Source organism: Cervus elaphus, chromosome 23, assembly GCF_910594005.1.
Source record: "Cervus elaphus chromosome 23, mCerEla1.1, whole genome shotgun sequence".
NCBI lineage: Eukaryota > Metazoa > Chordata > Mammalia > Artiodactyla > Cervidae > Cervus > Cervus elaphus.
Window position 1 is genome coordinate 61,636,398 of NC_057837.1, and position 19,775 is coordinate 61,656,172.

A 19,775-nucleotide genomic window follows, 5' to 3' on the forward strand; every position below is an offset into this window, starting at 1 on the left:
CATCCCTACATTGGGAGCGTGGAGTTTTAACCACTGAACCACCAGGGAAGTCCCCAGAATGCCTAGATTTATTTATTTGTTTTTAAAATATTTATTTGACTATATCAGGTCTCAGTTGCAGCATGTAGGATCTAGTTCCCTGACCAGGGAGCGAACCCAGGCCCCCTGCATTGGGAGTGCAGAGTCTTAGCCACTGGACCACCAGGGAAGTCCCGAGTGCCTGAACTTATAGGACAAAAGTAACAATACCCAGCCCACCTCAAAGGATGTGCCAGTGTTCCTTTATCCCACCTTCAGAACTTTTGTTACAGATGGTATCTATGTCTGCCCTTCCTCACAAAAAAACTCCCCTTACCAAAAAAAGAACAAAAGAAAAAAAAAAGACAATTTTAACTCTTTCATCCTTACATTGTTCTTCTGGCTTTATTTCTCTCCAGATCTTCATCTCTCAAAGCTTGCTGTTGTGGTTCAGTCACTCAGTCGTGTCTGACTCTTTGCAACCCCATGGACTGCAGCGTGCCAGGCTCCTCTGTCCTCCACTATCTCCCCGAGTTTGCTCAAATTCATCCATTGAGTCAGTGGTGCTATCTAACCACCTCATCCTCTGCCACACTCTTCTCTCAAAGCTCCTCAGTCAGAATTCAGATGGTTAGAATTTGGAACTTGACTTGTGCAATGTCTTCATGGGCTTCATGGCAAATGGATGCTACAAATCTTATTATTCCTGTGAACAGGTGGGGAAACCGAGGCTGGCACAGCCCATGTTGCACAACAAACAACAGCCCAGAGGAGAGAACCCAGATAAACTCAGATAAACTCAATGAGCTCAGCCCTGACCCCAAGCGGGGACCCCAGGCTTTGAGTTCCTGCTCAGCCCGCTAACCTCTCCTCTGTCTGCATTTTTGTGTTTCCATGTCCCTGGACTCAATCTCTCCTATCTGCTGGGAGCCTGCCAATCATCTCTGTCTGCCACAAGTTTGGGGCCCTCCTGGTGGGCCATGTTCCCCCCTTCCCCCCGTCACACCCCAGGGAATTCAGGCAAGGATTCCTCCCCTTGTCTGCGTGGCTAAAATAATCAGAGACCTCCCTGGTGGTCCAGTGGCTAAGACTCTGCACTCCCAATGCAGGGGGCCTGGGTTTGCTCCCTGACTGGGGAACCAGAGCCCACAAGCTGCAGCTATGGGTTTGCAAGCCACAACTGGAAGAGGCTGCATGCTACAACTAAGACCTGATGCTGCCAAATAAATAAATATTTTTAAAAAAGACTTCAACCCCCAGAGTCCTTCTTACCCGACACCCTCTCCTAGGAACCCCTCTACAGCATGGCCGGGATGCTGGGCTCGGAGGAGAGGCTTGTCTAAGGTGAGCTAACCATGGCGTCCACCACCCGCCCTGCCACCTGATGACAGGAAGTGAGGACGTCTCCTCATGGAACCCAGCCACCCACAAGCTGCTCCTGAGTTTCCAGGTGTCCAACGGGCCTTCCTCCTGCCCCGGCCCCAAGGGCTCAGGGTGCCTCCTGCAGCATCGACCCTCTTGTTGCTGCTCAGATGCCAGGACACACCCAACACTCACTTCTCAGTCACACCGTGCATCAGGCACCCACCCTGAGGGCCACAGGGGTGCTCCTGGCTCGTTCAGGAAGCTAGTCTTTCAAGGAGGAAAAAAAGAATGAAAAAAAGAATCTTTTTCCTGGCCTCCAGGCTGCTTATTTACAATGACAGTTCATGAGGAACTGTGCTCTGAGCTGAAAAAAAAAAAATCCATTTTGGAAGAGGTGGGGCCTGGAGGAGAAGGAGGCAGAAAAGAGGCAGTGACAGACTCTAGGCTGGTCTCCCGCCTCCCTCTCTCCTCACTCTCACAGGGCGGCAGGAAGGCTTTTTAACAACACAACTGTGGTCTTGTTGTTGCTGCTTCATTAAAATCCTTCAAGCTTTTCCCACCCTCCAGGAGCAGCATGGCATGATGAGCAAGGCCCCATGGGATCTCGCACATTCATTCATTCATTCAGCAAATATGTATTCAGTGCCGAGCTCTGGGCTAGGGAGACAGAGACAAGTGGCAGCACATAAACATACTGTCGGACTTGACGCAAGTGCCATAGGAACAGTGGGGCAGGGGAGGAGGCAGAGGCGGGGTGGTCAGGACAGGCCCCGGGAGGAGGTGACGCCTGAGCTGAGACGTGACTAAGGAGGAAGAGTTAGCCCAGGAGGCCGCAGGAGGCCGGAACTGCAGAGGCAGTGATGGGGAGGCTGGCAGGACGGGACACAACAGGAGAAGCGGGGGCTAGATCGTGCAGGATGGCCTGACAGATGGGGAAACCGAGGCAGGCCCAGGTGACTTGCACACGGCCCTGCGGCTAGGTGGCTGCTCCCTTCCTAACTGCCCCCACACAAGGCACGAACTCTCTGTTCAAACAGATCTGAGTCACCTGGTGCGGGCCGTGTGTCCACCTGGGGCTTCCCAAGGGCAGGGCTGCATTGGCCGCTTCAGGGGCCCAGTGCCCTGTGTGTAGTAGACACTCATAGCATTTGTTGAGTTGGATCTCGGCATCGCATCTCCAGGATGCCGCCCAACACCTGCAAAACAGCAGGGCCCCTGAGAGCAAGCATGCTGTGCTGAGGCTGCCCTGGCCCAAGTTACAGCCCACAGGCAGAGTCAGCCTCGCAGCGGCTGCATCTGTGCCCAGGGGCCCTCCTGGCCCTCACTGCTTACTGCTAATTAGAGCTGTCATCACGATGCGGGGGCTTGGTGGGGCTGCGAGCATTGCGGGTCCCCGAAGAGCTCCAAAACCAGCCCCGCACTCGGGTTTCACCTCTAATCTGCATCCCAGTAAGCCCAATACTAGTTCACACGTCAAGGGCAGAAGCCGGCAGAGCGGCGCTTCAGGATGTCTTAGGTGATTGGGGGGCTGTTTGGTTAGCCAGCTGCCCCCCTCTACCTTGCTGGTGCCTGGGGAAGAAAACCCCATCCCGTGAGAGCAGGTATCCAGCAATCCATACCAGGCACCTCCGAGGTTTGGGGCCTTCTAGAAAGCTCAGCTGGGGGAAGTGTGATGGGGGCAGGTTTATCAGCTCCTGTAGAGGAACAGAAAGCTCGGTTCAGGATGTGGCAGGTGTGAGAGGAAGAGGAAGTACATGAGCTGCCGCTGGGCTCCTTCCGAGGCCAAGGCTGTCGTCCGGGCAGCCCGCTGCTTCTCCCAGTGGTGGGACAGTGGCCGCCTCACCTAGAGGAACCCTGGTGGAGAAGGCGCAGTGCAGAGAAGTCCCAGCGGGAGGCGCCCGCCTCCTGTCCTCCCTCTGCTGAGATGGTCCAAGTGTCCACCCACCAAGATTGGGTGTCGGCTGTGATGCACGGCCCTAGAATTCCAGGACTGTGCTGTCTAGGAGCCAGACATGGAAAGAAGCAAGTACAGTTCAGGTGTTCGGACGGAAGCCCCGTCAAGACACTGTGTGGTGAGGTGAAGGGGATGAGGGAGATGGTTGTCCCCACTCGGGAGCAGCAAGAGGGGTGCTGGGCGAGGTGTCACACCAGCCATAATGACAGCCACCCCAGCAGGGACGGCTGCCACCGACGGGCTCACCGTGCGCCCCGAGAACACACGCTTGTCGTCATGGATTCCTCCCACAGTTCCAGAATAGCCATGGCTCCAATATCAGAGATGAGGAAACCGAGGCACAGAGAGGTGAGCAACTTGCCCACGGGCCCCCAGGCAGTAAGAGGAGGTCTGGGAGGAGGAAGCTGGCACATTGCTCCAGAGATGCTCCCCCAAGGTAATGGCAACGGGGCTTCCAGGCGCCAGTGTGTTTAAACCTGCCAACTGGTCCCGTCTTATTGTCAGCATCACTAGCCACCCTTGCTACTCTGCTCATCCCGGCCTGACAGCCTGGGGTCTCTTCCCAGGTGTGACACACAGACCAGACCCGGGGCCAGGCTGACTCAGCCTGCAGACAAGCCTGGGAGGAGGGGCGTGACCCGGGGGATTCACAGTCACTAGGTTTCCTCTGCCCTCCAGAGGTGCCTGCTCTCCTCTGCCCCCACCGCCTGCGTCAGTAGCCTGCAAATTGCCAAATGTTGATAATTACTGGAGGCCCCCAATCATCTAATCAACACCTGAGAGGGAGGAAGCAGGATGTGCGTGTGTGTGTGTGTGTGTGTGTAAGCAGGGTGTGTGTGTGTCCTAGAGCCCTGGGTGTGGGTGTGGGTGTGGGTGTCCTAGAGCCCTGGGCATCCTTCTCTCCCTGGGCATCCTTCTGAACCCTGAGGATGGAGGCAGAACGGGGGTCCTGGGCCTGGTTCTCTGAGACCCGGGCGGGCCAGGGTCACTGGACCCTTCCAGGCCAAGCGGCACCGCTCCTTCCCTGAGCTGAGCAAGCCTCACAAGGAGAGTGGGAGGCCCACAGGGAGATGCCCCTGTTGGCCACAGCTGGCCAGGACTCTCAGGCCAGCCAGCATCCAGCCTCTTCCGAAACTCTGGGCCTTGGCGAGGTGGTTTAAGGAGGAAAATGCTGAAAAGGAGCAGGGATTTCACAAGCATCTAGCTTAAATTTTTCCTGGTCCAGATAGGGTAACAGAGGAGCAGAGAAAGGTACAGGTCACCCAGGATCACCTGGCAGTTTAGATGCAAGTCCCTGACTCCCCCATCCCTTACTTCTCACCAATAAGAGGGGCCCTTCCTCCCCATTCTCCTTCTTCACAGGCTTTCTCTCCAAAGGCAGGAAGTGGTGTGTAAGGAATGGCTTTGGACCTGGGCAGACTGGTTTGAAGCCTCGCTCCCCCACTTAATTGCTGTGTGACTTTGGGGGAATGTATTTCCTTCTCTGAGTCAGATTTCCTCATCTTTAAAACGGGGAAGATAACTACTTCTTAAAGGAAAAAGGGACTCTCCTGTTGGTTCAGTGGTTAAGACTCTGTGCTTCCAATGTAGGAAGTGTGGGTTCGATCCCTGGTTGGGGGTACTAGCATCCCACATGCCATGTGATCTTAAAAAAAAAAGAGGAATAACTGCTTCTTAATGTTGTGGTGAGAATTCAGTGGAATAAGGTGTCTGTGGGATGGACCACTCCTCCCCCCGCCCTGGCTGGCCTTTCTGAGACCCCCTAGACCATCAGACACTCTGTGGACTTCCTCCCTGTCTCGCTCTGTGATGGCAAATACACCCAAACTCAGAAACACACGTTCTCTGCCCGGCCTTTCCGACAGGCCTGAACATCCTCCCCCGCTGGCCTCAAGCACAGGGCTTCTCTCTGGATGGCTTCTCTGACCGGGGTGGGGGGTGGGGAGGGGGGTGGCGGGGGAGATGCAGAGAGAGATGGACATCTCCTGAAAGAGAGTGCTCCCAGGGGCTGTAGCGGACAGAGGATCCTGCCTCCCTTCTGCCACCCTGGTTTTCTGAGAGCTCAGCCCCCACTCCCCCCATCCCCCAAGAGTCTCCTGACTGCGGGGGCGGGGGGTTGGGGAGGTGGGGGACTGCTGGGGGGAGGGGCTCCTGGGGAGCAGCCTTCACCCCCTCCCTTGGCGAAGGGCAGGGCGCTAGGCGGCCAGTGGAACTGAAAGCTGCTGACAGCAGGCCTCTGAGGAGGAGTGTGGAGGGGAGGAGCGGGGAGAAGGTAAAGGAAGACATGAGGAGAAGAGACGAAGGGAGTCCTGCTCACCCCCCATGGCCCACCCCGGACAAGCTAAGAAAAGCTCTTCGGGGAGAACAACCGCCAAAGATGCACAGTTGCCCGCCCCAGCCTACGGAGCTGGGGGCCCTTCCTTCCCCCCAGCCAGCTGCCCCTAGCAGATTAGCATTCGACTCCGGAAAAGCAGGCCCCACACACCAACCCATGGGAGGCTGCCAGCTGAGTCAGCCGCTCTACCTGTCAGGAAATCATTCATAAAATATGACACCTTCCCAGCGCCCAGCGCCTGGCCTCACCCCAGCCGCTGTCCCCCCTGCCCCCATCCCCACAACCACAGGGCCTCCAGCCCTCCCTCCCGCCACCCCCCAGCCACTCTGTACTCTTCTCCTGGGATTACAAGAAATAAGGCCAGTTCAGCCTCCATAAATCAGTATTTACTTATGGGTCGCCTGCCCTGGGGACAACAGCCCAACAGCTGAGTCAAGAAGAGCGACTACTTCACTCAATTATGAACAAAAGTCGGTGACACAGCTTCCAAAGCGTTTTCCATGTCATGGCCACGCGGGTCATGGGCACTTCTTTATCTTCAGTTTCTGTATGAATAGCTGGAGGCTCCTAGGGCACCTCACTCGCATAGCTAGACACGGACCACACATGCCCAGTCCTCGGACAGAGGAAAACTGGGGGGCCCAGGGGGGCAGCAACTTGCCCCAGGTCACATGTGAGTTCAAACTGGAAGCCCACATCCTCAAAATGCCAATGATATGCCACATTCTTCTCACTTCCCACCACTCAAACCCCAATGCGCTCTCTCATTTGGGAGATAAAAGGCAGGTGACTCTCCTGCTGAAGAACTGGATTCTTTATCACAGCCCTGTGTGCCTGGGCCCTGCTTCCCTCCACCCTCACCACATCCCCATGCACTCTCCTTCTGCAACCACTTGTTTCTCAAGCATACCAAGGGTGCCTCAGGGCCTCTGCACATGCCTGCTCCTTCTCCCTTCCATTCATTACATGTCAGGCTCCCTAGTGTTCTGCAGGATTAGGTTCCATGTCACCTTGGAGAGACGTTCCCTGACCATCGCGAGAAACACCCCCCCAACACTATTCCCTAGCCTTGCATGAAAACTGCTGCTGCTGCTAAGTCACTTCAGTCGTGTTCGACTCTGTGTGACCCCATAGATGGCAGCCCACCAGGCTCCCCCGTCCCTGGGATTCTCCAGGCAAGAACACTAGAGTGGGTTGCCATTTCCATCTCCAATGCATGAAAGTGAAAAATGAAAGGGAAGTTGCTCAGTCGTGTCCGACTCTTAGCGACCCCATGGACTGCAGCCTACCAGGTGCATGAAAACTACTCCCGTTCTAATCCATAGTACAAGTTAATCATGTACTTCTTCACCTGTCAACTGCCTGTCTCCCTGGGGAAAGTAAGCCTGTGAGGTTGGTTTTACTCACGATGATGTCCGCAAGGCCTCGCACAATGCTTGGTATGAAACAGGCCCTTGGTAAATATTTGTTGCATGAAAAATGAACGATTTCTCATTGTGTACCATCAGAACCCCTCAGGCTGGCACTTAAGTCCCTTTATCCTCTGACCATACCACTAAGTTGAGCAGTTAAATGATTAGAACACATCTTCCCCATTCGTCATTCTTATTTGGTGTTCATGACAGAGGGACTCAGAAGAGCCCTGGAGGGTGAGGGTGGAGCCAGGAGTTGGGAGCCCAGGAACAGGGCCACTTGGTGCCACCCAGCTAAGCAGGGAGCTGCGGGTGCTGTAGGAGAGTGTTCTCTGAAACTGCCCTGATTTCTATTCTCTGTGCCCCCAGGAGTGGCAGCGTCGGCAAACACGCACTGCTTCATGAGAAGGGTTTCAAGCTACATCTGGGTCACCCTTCTGATCAACTGCTGATCAGCACTGACCCATCAACACTCAGACCTACTTTAGAAGCTGAGGCAAACATACCCAAATGAGAGGATCAAGGATCTCAACGTTATACATCCATTGGAATCACCCAGGGATCCTGTGAAAATTGCAGATGCCCTGACCCCTGCCTGCTCAGGCCCATGCTGATTTCACAGGTCTGTCTGAGCTTGGGCAAGGTGAGCACCCGGGGAGGTTCTGATGCACACTGAAGGCTGTCAGTGATTCCAACGCTGGCTGGACACTGCAGTGTTCTGAGCAGCTCTGGAAAACACTGACGCCAGGCCCCTCTGTGCAGAGATCCTGACTCAAGGGCTGGGGCTTTTCAAGCATTCCCCAGGTGATTCTACAGGGCTGCCAGGGTTAGGAACCACTGCCCAGGTCCTTGCTTTCTAGACTGCTTTCGCTGACCCAAGTCAGGGGACCTGGCTCTTCTTGTGGGTGGTGGATGTTAGGTGAACACTGATTGAGTGCTTGCTGTGAGCTGTGCTGGACACACCCTTGCCCTTAAAGCCTCCACTCCCACTGGAGCTGGGAGTCAGCCCGGAGGGGGACCAGGCTGGGGGCGGGTGGGCACTGATGCTCCTGCCGCTCTCCTGCTTAACCCCTGTCCGTGACTCCCTTTAAGACCAAGTCCTAAGGCTCACCTGGTAAGATCTGGTCCCTGACTATCTTCCTGGCCTTCTCTCCTGTGGTTCTGGTTCCCCAACACATACCCCAGGGCCTTCCTCATTTTCAATGACCTCCAGTTCTTCCACAAGCACCACAAGTTTTTCCCATCTCCGTGCCAAGGGAGCTCCCGCCAATGCCTACTGCTGCATCCTTAATCTCCACTCACCAGCCTTCCTCACTCCTGCTGGGCTTCACTCAGTGGGTCAAAGGGCTCCATCGGGGCTCCTAGGGCGTGTTCTGCACATTTCCTCTAGTGGGCATCTTTCATGCTGCCTCGAAGTCGCTGTCCACCTCCTGGAAAGCAAGGCTGGGTGTCCCCAGCATCTAACACAGGCACTTAAGGGTTTTGGGGGAGAGGAGGGTAGCAAGGGCAAGTTGTGTTTTTGGCTTACTTTGGCCAAAGTTCTAAAGACTTCTTAGAGAATGGACAGCCTCTGGCAGGGTAGTCAGGAGACTATTCAATACCAACTCAAGGACTAGAAAGTTGCCATGAGAATGGAAATCCAGAACTTGACAGGCTAGATATTACCAAGAGATACCTTATCACTCAGTTAAAATCCAGACTCTACTGTGTACTAGCTGTGGGCCTTTGGGCCAGTTATCTAACTCTCTGAGCCTCAGTTTCCTCATCTGTACAATAGAGATAATTATAGTGCTAGCCCAAGGCTGCTGAAAGAAGTAAAACAAGCCAATGTATATAAAGCTTTTAACACAGCAGTGCCTGGCATAAGGAATCATTCAGTAAATGTTGGCAATTATTACTGTTATTATTGCTCATGGAACACCCATGCTGAAAAAGCCTTAAGAGATCATCTAAATTAACTCTTGCATTTTAGAGCCAGGGAAAAGAAAGGTCTCACTGGCTTTTCTGTCCGGGCTTGCAAAGCCAGAGCAGGACCAAGCCAATGGGGTCTCCTCCTGGGCCACCGAGGAGAGTGGGGAGGGGCTGCTGGGGATCAGCTGATGTGTTGGCCAGACGCCAGCTGGACCCTGTAATGACTTGGAGTCTGACAGTCCCTACATCTCGGCTCTGTTTCAGGCCAAATCACTGAGCATATTTTAGGATCAGCAAAAACCCACAATGCCTTTGGCTGAGCACTTTCTCTCTTCTTGTTGAAGCCCAGGGGTATTTTCGAGGAAATTGAGTCCATCTGTTTCTGATTCATTTGTACTTAACTCATCACCAAGCTGTTTTGTAAGAGCCCTTTGATGTGAAAGCAGCCTTATTCCATAAGCCTCTCTAAGCCTTTATTTAGTCAACAGTAGGTAAACGGGGGCTCTCCAAAGAAGCCAGAGGCAGCTTCTTCATCTCTCACAACGCACAGGCCACGTGACCTGGAAGTGTGGCCCTCAGATCCCCCTCTTCGGGCCTGTCAGGGCAAAGTGACCACGCCCTGACTCCGGACCAGTCTGGAGCGCCTGGCCACCTCTCCTCCCAGGGCGCTGTGACCCAGTGTCCTCCTCCACTCCACCGCTCACAGCTTGCCCACGTGGATTTATGATTTCCTGTGCATTTCTTGATTTCAAGTTCCTCGACGGTGAGTGGCAGGGGTCCTGATTCATCACGTCCCCTACCATCCCAGCACCGTGCCCTGTACACAGTTACAGGGACCATCACTTCCAAATCAAAAACCCACGGGAAAGATCTAACAAGTATAAGGGTCCCCAAAGGGACAAAGGGGCAGAATATTTGAAGTTGGGGCTGCCAAGAACGTAGTGAGCAGCTCAGAGAACTGCTGATTGAACTGAAAGTCCCAGGGTACGTACGAAGGGAGAGTCTGTCTCCCCTTTTCTCTGCTGCCCAGACCAAAGCACCCACGAAGTCTCACAGCTTCTCTGTTTCATTCAGCAGGATGAAAAATAGGAATTTCTTTTTTTTTTTTTTTTTTTTTTAAATTTTTTTATTAGTTGGAGGCTAATTACTTCACAACATTTCAGTGGGTTTTGTCATACATTGATATGAATCAGCCATAGATTTACACTTATTCCCCATCCCGATCCCCCCTCCCACCTCCCTCTTCACCCGACTCCTCTGGGTCTTCCCAGTGCACCAGGCCCGAGCACTTGTCTCATGCATCCAGGAATTTCTTATTTCAAGAGTATGGACGAAAACTCCACTAAACTCAAGGCTGAGTCACCAGATGCTCCTGAAAGGAAGCCCAGGTGTTTTAGGGGATGTCCCTAAATTTTGGGGTGCTTTCAAGGCTTCACAGCCCAATCTAGAGGTGTTTCTGTTAGACAGTAGGATCTTGGAGGGTCTCCCCCGGGCTGGTCATACCCTGTGTTTATTTTTTTTTTTATATATTTATTTTTATTTATTTAACTTATTTAGTTGCACAGGGTCTTAGTTGCGGCACATGAAATCTTTTAGCTGTGGCATGTGGGATCTAGTTCCCTGACCAGGGATTGAACCTGGGCCCCCTGCATTGAGAGCTCATAGTCTTAGCCACTGGACCAGCAGGGAAATCCCATATACCCTGTGTTTATTAACAACATAGTTGGTGATCTCTCAAGGGCAGGGGGTGGTATAGGCCAGTGGCCCTCAAAGGCAGGCATGCATCATAGTCACCCTCTGAGAGCTGGTTACCACACAGAGCACTGGGTCACAACTCCGGAGTTTCTGATCCGTAGGTCTAGAGCAGGGCCCAAGAACTTGCATTTCTCCAGAATTCCCAGGGGATGCTCACACTGTGGGTCCTGGGACTACACTCTGAGAACCTCCAGACTAGCCACTCATTTAGTCCCAGGGTGAGACTATCAGGGGTGCAGCGGCCACCTACTGCCACTGAATGTGTTTTGTTTTGGTTTCCCCGTTTCTCAGAATACCAGGCTCAGTACTAAGTTGGGGGGGGGGGTGATGGTGCAGGCTGCGTGCCCCATGGAGACCACCTCATTCAGTCCTCACAACTGGGCTTCGCTGGTAGCTCAGTGGTAAAGAATCCGCCTGCCAATGCAGGAGACACGGGTTTGATCCCTGATCTGGGAAGATCTCACATGCCGTGGAACAAATAAGCCAGGGCGCCACAACGATTGAGCCTGTGCTCCAGAGCCTGGGAGTTGCAACTACTGAGCCCACGTGCTGTAGTACTGAAGCCTGCACGCCCAAGAGGCCATGATCCACCACAGAAGTCACCGCAATGAGAAGCCTGCACACTGCAACCAGAGCGGGGAAATAATGGCTCCAGGGACCTGACAAGTAACATGACTAAAAAGAAGCGAGACAATCTGGGCATCGCTCTAGAGATTCATGGGCTAGAAAGAAGTTGTCACAATGACGGAGAGACCTGGAGGCTGTGAACTCCAGGCTCTGTGGGGTGGAGCTGAGCTCAGAGGCCAGGAGGTCTCTGGAGAAGGAGAAAAGCAGCCTGATGAACAAAGCCTCCAACTATGAGAAGGAGCTGAAGTTGCTTCGGCAGGAGAACCACAAGAACGTGTTGCTGTCTGTGGCCACCTTCCTCCTCCTGACCCTCGTCTAAGCCTCCTGGGCCTGGTGAGCCTGAGACTTCTCCAGTCAGTGCGGCAATATTTAATAGAGTCCTGGAGTCATTATTTCCCTGCTCACCACGCGAGCAGAGACAAAAATAAAAATCAAACATTAATTATAAAAAGATCCTCACAATTACCCTGTGAGGTTGACACTGTCTCCATTTTACCAATGAACCAGAGAGGAGAGGTGAAGCAAACCTCCTCAAGGTCGCACACTGCTTCACCCAGGAGCGGGTGCATGGCAAAAGAGTCAAAATATTCTCACCGAGTGAATGCATCTGTGAACATAGATGGCTATTTGAACCCACGTCTGACGCCAAAGCTCAGACTCATTCCACCACATTAGCAGGAAGCGCTGAAGGAGGTTATGGAAGCTCTGGGGTGGGAAAGACTGAAGTCTTTCTCTCCCTCTTTCCTCCGCTGACACCAATCCCCCCACCCCCCCACCGCTTCCTCTATTGGTTTCTTTTCTCTATGAAAGTAGTAATCTGACTAAATCTTCTCTGAGTCTCCTGTCAGGGTTCAGGGTCTGACCCAGGGGAGTAGAAATGAAAAGTAGTAGGGAGGAGCTGGCCCCAGAGAATCACCTGCCAGAGGAGTGAAGACAAGGCCCAGGTTATGGGCCCACATCAGCCCCAGGGCGTCACCCCGCCTCATCAGAGATGAGGCATCTAGAAATAATTCAAGTAGGTGGGGTGGAGGAAGTGTAGTTGTTTCAGTTGAGAAAACTTAAAAAAAAAACAAAAACAGATGTTCTTTTTAGCAATCTAGGGGGTAGGGAAGGAGTTCTCTTTGAATTTGTCACTGCGCACCTTTCATGTATTATCTCTACAAACAGAGCACACTAATTGGGCTTCCTCGGTGGCTCAGTGGTAAAGAATCTGCCTGCTGATTCAGGAGACGTGGGTTCGATCCCTGGGCCAGGAAGATCCCCTGGAGAAGGAAAAGGCAACCTATTCCAGTATTCTTGCCTGGGAAATCCCACGGGCAGAAGAGCCTGGTGGGCTACAGTCTGTGGACTGGCAGAGTCAGACATGACTCGGCGACTAAACATCACAAATTGATGCTTACATTGAAAAATTTAGATACTACAGATAACCAAAAGAAAAAATTCAAAACTTGTTATTCCATGGACCAAAAATCACCACTGATAATATTTTCCTTTATATTCACTTTATCAAATTACTAATTTATTTCTATGTAAACTTTACAAGAGTAGGTTCACCTTGATTTTATTGTTTTGTAACCTGATTTTTTTTTTAGCTGTATATTATGACCAAGGTCCTTTTACTGTCTTCTTCAATATCCATTTCAATGGCTGCATGCTCATCCATTACATACATACACCATAATGGATATACCTAATCTATTGCCTGATACTAGATTGTTTCCATTATTTGCTATATCAATTTTCTATATTCTATATTTCTATATATCAATTTTCATTATTTGCTATATCACATTATTCATTTTTGGGTTACCCATGGTTTGAAAGAGCCCCACTGGATCAAGAAATAAAATACTCATGGAGATGTTTCAGTATGGGTTTGATTTTGTAATACCTCTTAACTTACATTAAGTTCAACTAAAACCTTTCTAGTTGTAATTCTATGGAATGTGAATTGTATCTTGGTGAAAAACAAAAATCCTTTCTAGTTGGAGGGTAGAAGACTAAAATTCCACCTGTTGCCACGTGACCTCATGTGGTGTAACTCTAGGTGTGTCCTTTTTCTCCGACACTGGTATAACAATATGAAACTCTGAGTGTCCTGAGGTTCAAACAAGATGATGTATCTGAAGGAATGAATGCAGTTCTCTACTCATAATCACTAAAGCAAGAAATAACCCATTCTAGATTTTAAAAACTGGGATGTAAAAAAAAAAAATTAAAATAAAAACTGGGATGTAGCCTTAAGTCAGGGATAAAAAGGAAAAAAACTACTGACATGTCAATAATATAGAGGAATCTGAAATACATTGTGCTAAGTGGAAGAAGCTAGTCACACAAGGCTATGTACTGAGTTATTTCATTTATACAACATTCTGGAAAAGGTAAACTGTGGGGACAGTAGTTACCAGGGCTAGGAGTGACGGAAGCGGACTGACTGTAAAAACTCCTGAGGGGGGCTTCCACCTGCCAGTGTAGGGGACATGGATGTGATCCTTGCTCAGGGAAGATCCCACATGCTTCAGGGCAACTAAGCCCATGCGCCACAACTACTGAGCCCCTGTGCCTAGAGCTGGTGCTCCACAACAAGGAGAAGCCCAGGCACCACAATTAAACAGAGGCCCCTCACAGCAGTGAAGACCCAGCACAGCCAAAGTTAAAATTAAAAAATAAACCTTAAAAAAAGGCCCATGAAGGGACTTTCCGGGGTGGTGGAAGTATTTTACATGTTGATTGCAGTGGCGGTTACAGTTTTCAAAACTCATTGAGCTGTAAATTCACCTTAAAGAGGGTGAATTTTACTGTATGTAAACTCCGCCTTAGTAACTTTGACTCCCCTCAAAAAAACAATGTTTAGGGAATTCCCTGGCAGTCCAGCGGTTAGGAGTCCACACTTTACTGCTGAGGGCCCGGGTTCAATCCCTGGTCTGGTAACTAAGATCCTACAAGTCATGCAGTGCGGCCAAAAAAAAAAAAAAGGTGTAGTGTTTCCCAAGTATAAAGTACCATCCATCAGGCACTATCTATATAGTACTTTTCATAGAATTCTGAAATACCTTTGTGAAACATGGCAAATGTAAAAAATACAATCTCGAAAAGACCAAACATGCTCAGCAAAATAAGTGTTACTGGGTTGCCTTTTGGAAAGCTCATTTCTACATTCTAGCAAATGCTCATGTGTTGGGCAGCTGGTCTCACTGGGGAACAGCTGACCATTTGGACTATTTGGGGATTCTCCTTGTTATCACCTTTTTTTTTTTAAACATCACTAGAGGAAAAAGAAACAACGGTTTCAGTTCTTTCAGAACTGAAAGAACAGGGAACGCCCCCTTCCATCCCAACCAGGACAGCCTTTCCCGTCCAGGGAGAGAATACACGTCTCTCTGGTTGATCTTCTCTTGGCCTAACCACTGCCATTTTAAAGAACACCATGCTCCAAAAGTAAATAAAATATAAACGAGAATAACCTGCAGCCAAAAACTACCCTAACGGATAGCAGATTTCTAATAAGAATAGGAACAAGAGGGGATCAATGCAAAGATGAAGTGCTAACAGTGAAAAAGAATCTGCTCATAGCACTTCGGCGAAACCCCTGCCCTGCTGTCTGTGGCCTTGATCAATGCGCCTGACCCAATAGCTTATATTCGTGATGAAATTCCAATACAATCAAGGGATTGAAGTAGTTCCTGGAGTTCATGATGGAAACTGAACTACAAATGGAAGTGAGGATATAATCGCTTTCAGAGAAATAAGGTCGCTGAAAAGAAAGGGTCAGTTCTCTGTATGCACAGCTTATAGCCTGCTCCCACAGGGCCTGGTGGAACTCTGGCCCATAGGAGGCGCTCCAAGAATGTTTGTGGAGTCAGGGAACAAGGCATTGGAAGATGGCCCCCGGAAGAAGGGTGCTCAACCCAGCCTCTTCACGCTAAAGACTCATCTACGATCCATGTTAAAAATGATCAACAATCAAACGGGCTTCCCCTGATTTATTCTAAAGCCATGCAGGGAATTGCTGCATGGTCCAGGGGTTAAGATGCCAAGATCCCACGGCAGGGGGTGTGGGTTTGATCCCTGATCAGGGAACCAAGATCCCACATGCTGCAGTACAGCCAGAAAATAAAAAATAAAGCCACGCAGGTTTGTTAACAGTCTGCCGTGGCAGGCCTACACAGCGTCATTTCAAGGGTCTACACAGCCTCATTTCAACTAACAACAGGTGAGGGGAGGGACACAGGGAGTTTGGGATTGACATGTACACACTTCTATATTTAAAATGGATAAACAATGGAGGACCTACTGTATAAGCCAGGGAACTGTGCCTTATAACGTAAGTTCCTATTCTACGTAACTGTTAGACTGTTACGTAACAATCTAAACGGGAAAAGAATTCGAAAAAAAGAATAGATACATGTATGTGTATAACTGAATCATTTTGCTGTACTCCTGAAGCTAACGACAACGTTGTTAATCAACTGTACTCCAGGGACTTCCCTGGTGGCACAGTGGCCACTGCCGAGGCAGAGGGTACAGGTTCAATCCCTGGTCCAGGAAGATTCCACATACTGAGGAGCAACTAAGCCCAGATACCACACGACTGAGCCCGAGCTCTGAGGCCTGGGAGCCACAACTGCTGAGCCTGTGTGTCACAACTACTGAAGCCCGAGAACCCAGAGTCTGTGCTCTGCTGCAAGAGAGGCCACAGCAATGAGAAGCCTGCGCTTGGCAACGAAGACTGGCCCTGCTCAGTGCCACTGGAGAAAGCCGGCGCAAAGCAATGAAGACCCACAGCAGCCAAAAATAAATAAATAAAATAAAAATGACCCTCTAATATAAGTAAAAAAAAACTAACAACAGGGCCTGTTACCCCATTACCAGATAGGGGTAGGAGGGAGTAGAGCTGACTGATACCAGGCGTTGGCATGATTGAGCTGAAAAGCAAACTTCTTATCAAGAAGTTCACACACTAGTGGGCAAGAGAGTTCTGGAAGCAATGATATTAATTTGATAATGAAGAGCTGACCGTTAGTCGAGCAGACATTGTGCTAAGTGGCCTGTCCCATAACGTTGAAAGCAGCTTGCGAGGTCTTAGTTCCCTGACCACGGATCCAACCCATGCCCCTTGCAGTGGGAGCATGGAGTCTTAACCACTGGACTTCCCAGGAAGTCCCAGAACTGTACCCACTTTATTATTTTTTTTTAATTTGGCTGCACTGCGTCTTCGTTGCTGCATATGGGATCTAGGTCCCCAACCAGGGATTGAACCTGGGGCCCCTGCAATAGGAGCTGAGTCTTAGCCACTGGACCACCAAAGAAGCCCCATATGCCCATTTTAAAAAGAAGAAACTAAGGTTCTGAGCGGTTAGGAGCTTGCCTGAGGTCACACAGGCAGTGAGTAGAGGGGCCAGGAAAGGAACCCAAGAGACGTGACTCCAGGACCGGCACTCCTGGCCCCTGCAGCCAAGCGATAGGGAGCCGAGGCCTGGCACCGTCAGGGGAGGCCCTCAGACCTGTCAAGAATGCTACATCCAGAGGTGTGGGGAGGCACTGGATCCCAAGGGCCGATGGTCTCATGGTGGACCAGACCCTCTGGTGTAGGACCTTGCCAGGAGCCAGAGGAAGTGGAGCTGTGGGAGACACAAGCAGGGCCAGACTGTCAGGCTTTCGCACTTTATCCAGGACCCCAGCAGAGCCATGAGCTTTGGATCTGTTGGTTGTGAGTCTTGCCCAGGAGAATGCTCACATAGGGACAGGCCAGGGTATAGAAACTGGAAAGCTGAGAACTGGGGTGGAACCAACAGGAAGCCACTGTGGCGGTGCAGGTGGGCAGGAGAGCCTGAACTGGGCAGGGCCAGGAACTCCTTGGTCAGAATCCACCCAGTGGAGCCAGGTTCAGGTCTTACAGAGATGCAAACCAGCCCTGGGGAGTTTGCTGGGCTGATCCTCTTGGGTCTCTCAGGATTCTGCTGTTTCTGAACCAGGCAGACCCCATGGTTCAGAGGGCAGCCCAGACCACTGGCCAGCAACCAATTTCGCTCTCTAGTCTGTTTCCCCTTCTGTAATACGAATGGATTTAATTAGATTGCACTTTAGGTAACTTCCTGTTCTGACATTCTGTGAATTCTTTTTATATTAGATTCCTATGGTGTCAGGCACACGAAACCTCATGGACACATTTGTAAGTTCTGTTCAAAGGCACTGACTTGCTCTTCCTTGGGACCTGTGGGCAGTGATCTGCCATAAACTGAACAGGGCTTCCCTGGTAGTTCAGCTGTAAAGAATCTGCCTACAATGCAGGAGACCTGGGGTCAAACCCTGGGTCAGGAAGACTCTCTGCAGAAGGGAATGGCAGGCCACCCCAGCATTCTTGCCTGGAGAATTCCATGGACAGAAGAGCCTGGCAGGATACATACTGTCCATGGGGTCGCAAGGAGTCAGACACGACTGAGCAACTAACACACACACTGAAAAGGTGAGTTTGCCACTGTGATGGTTTGGTTTGTATGTTAACTTGGCTGAGCCACTGTGCCCAGATATTTGGCCAAACATTATTCTGGATGTTTCTACAAAGGTGTTTTGGGGATGAGATTAACATTTAAATTTGTGGACTTAAAGTAAAGTAGATTCCCCTGCATAATGTGGGTGGGCCTCATCCGATCAGTTGAAGGTCGTATTAGACCAAAGACTGACTCCCATGCCTCCTCCCAGCAAGAAGGAATTCTGTCAGCAGACTGCCTTTGCACTGGATCTGCAACTCTTCCCTGGGTCTCGAGCCAGCCAGCCTACCCGACAGATTTTGGATTTACCAAACCTTCATAATCCTGTGAGCCAATTCTTAAAATAAATCAATCCTCTCCTTCTCTTTCTCTCTCTCTCTCTCTCACACACACACAGCTGGTTCTGCTCTCTGGAGAACACTGACTAATACCTGCACTATTTATCAAAATTGCAAACGCTGGTTATAACCCATCCACATATCAGAATACGCTGTAGTCACAGAAAACGATGCAGTCTATTTATGTACTGACATGGAAAGATCTCCAAGATATATTAAGAATAATGTGAAAAAAAAAAGAATAATGTGTACATTGTGCAAGCAACAAAAATATTAAAATTCCTATTGCTTACATGTGTGTGGAGGGGAAACTCTGGAAGGATAGCTAAGAAACTGACAGCAGGGTTACCTGTTGGGAGGACGGCAGTGGGGTAACTGAGTAATGGGAAACCAGACAGAGGGGCTTTTTGCTTTATTCTTTCTACCTTCTTTGATAAATGCACGTATTCTTTGACCCAGCAATTCCATATCCGTACATTGGCGGCTCAGCTGGTAAAGAATCCACCTGCAATGTGGGAGACCTGGGTTCAATCACTGGGTTGGGAAGATTCCCTGGAGAAGGGAACGGTTACTCACTCCAGTGTTCTGACCTGGAGAATTCCATGGACTGTATAGTCCATGGGGTCACAAAGAGTCAGAAGAAACTGAGCAACTTTCACTTTCACTTTCATGTTTACCTTATAAATACACTTCGTCTCATGCAAAATGGTATTTTATGTATTAGAAAAAAACACCCAGGGGATTTCCTTGGTGGTCCACTGGCTAAGAATCCACAATCCCAATGCAGGAGACCCAGATTTGACCCCCGGTTTCAGGGAACTATTAATAGATCCCACATGCCGCAAAAGATCCCTAGTGCCACAACTAAGACCTGGTGCAGCCAAATAAGAAAAACAAAAATAAATATTTTTTAAAAATTCAGTGTAGCATCATTCATAAGAATGGAAAGCACCTAAATACCCCATCAGCAGGAAAGCGGTTAAATAAATCATCCATTTGTTACAAAGAATGAGGCTGCTCTCTTTGTTCTGATGTGATTTCCAAATGAAGTGGGAAAGAGCAAGATGCAGGATGCTGTGTGTATAGGATGCTACCATCTGTGTACGAAGAAAAGTCAAACTCTGTGCCTATACATTTGCAAATGCATGATCACAGAATAAACTAAAGACAGGGCTTCCCTACAGGGATGGAAACTAGGTAAGTGGGGAGTGGGCAGGAGAAGGAATTACTTTACACTGTATTTTTCGAATCATGGGCATGTATTATCCATTCAGAACTTTAAAAAATTTCTGAGGCGGAGGGGAGAGGTAGGAGGAAGAGAAGTCACATGCCAGGTTGGTACTAAAGTTATCTGAACACAAAATATTCATCTACTCCACTTTTCATATTTTTGACCTGAGTTTCCCCTGAACTGCTCTTACAAACGCCCACTTGGGACTACAGTGAATTTCATGGAAGACCCAGGGCCCTCACTAAAACCAGGAAGATAATTTCTGAAGATGAGAGCACTAGTTCTCTGCAAGGCAAATGACTCTTTAATCCACGCATAGAGACAACCGGATGCAGACC

At 50.1% G+C, this 19,775-nt stretch overlaps 1 protein-coding gene and 1 long non-coding RNA gene across 2 annotated transcripts; one reads left to right on the forward strand and one right to left on the reverse strand.

Moving 5' to 3' along the window:
* Positions 1–404: 404 nt before the first annotated feature.
* Positions 405–10,074, reverse strand: LOC122681930. The gene is made up of 2 exons (XR_006337149.1): positions 2,432–10,074; positions 405–2,040 (listed from the first exon to the last, which is right to left on the reverse strand). It is a non-coding gene; the product is annotated as an uncharacterized LOC122681930 (long non-coding RNA).
* A 1,347-nt stretch (positions 10,075–11,421) lies between these two features.
* On the forward strand, positions 11,422–11,729 carry LOC122681929 (coiled-coil domain-containing protein 167-like). The gene is given in 2 exon segments (XM_043884529.1): positions 11,422–11,476; positions 11,479–11,729. Coding segments are annotated over 2 exon segments (273 nt in total). The 3' UTR covers positions 11,697–11,729.
* Positions 11,730–19,775: the final 8,046 nt, after the last annotated feature.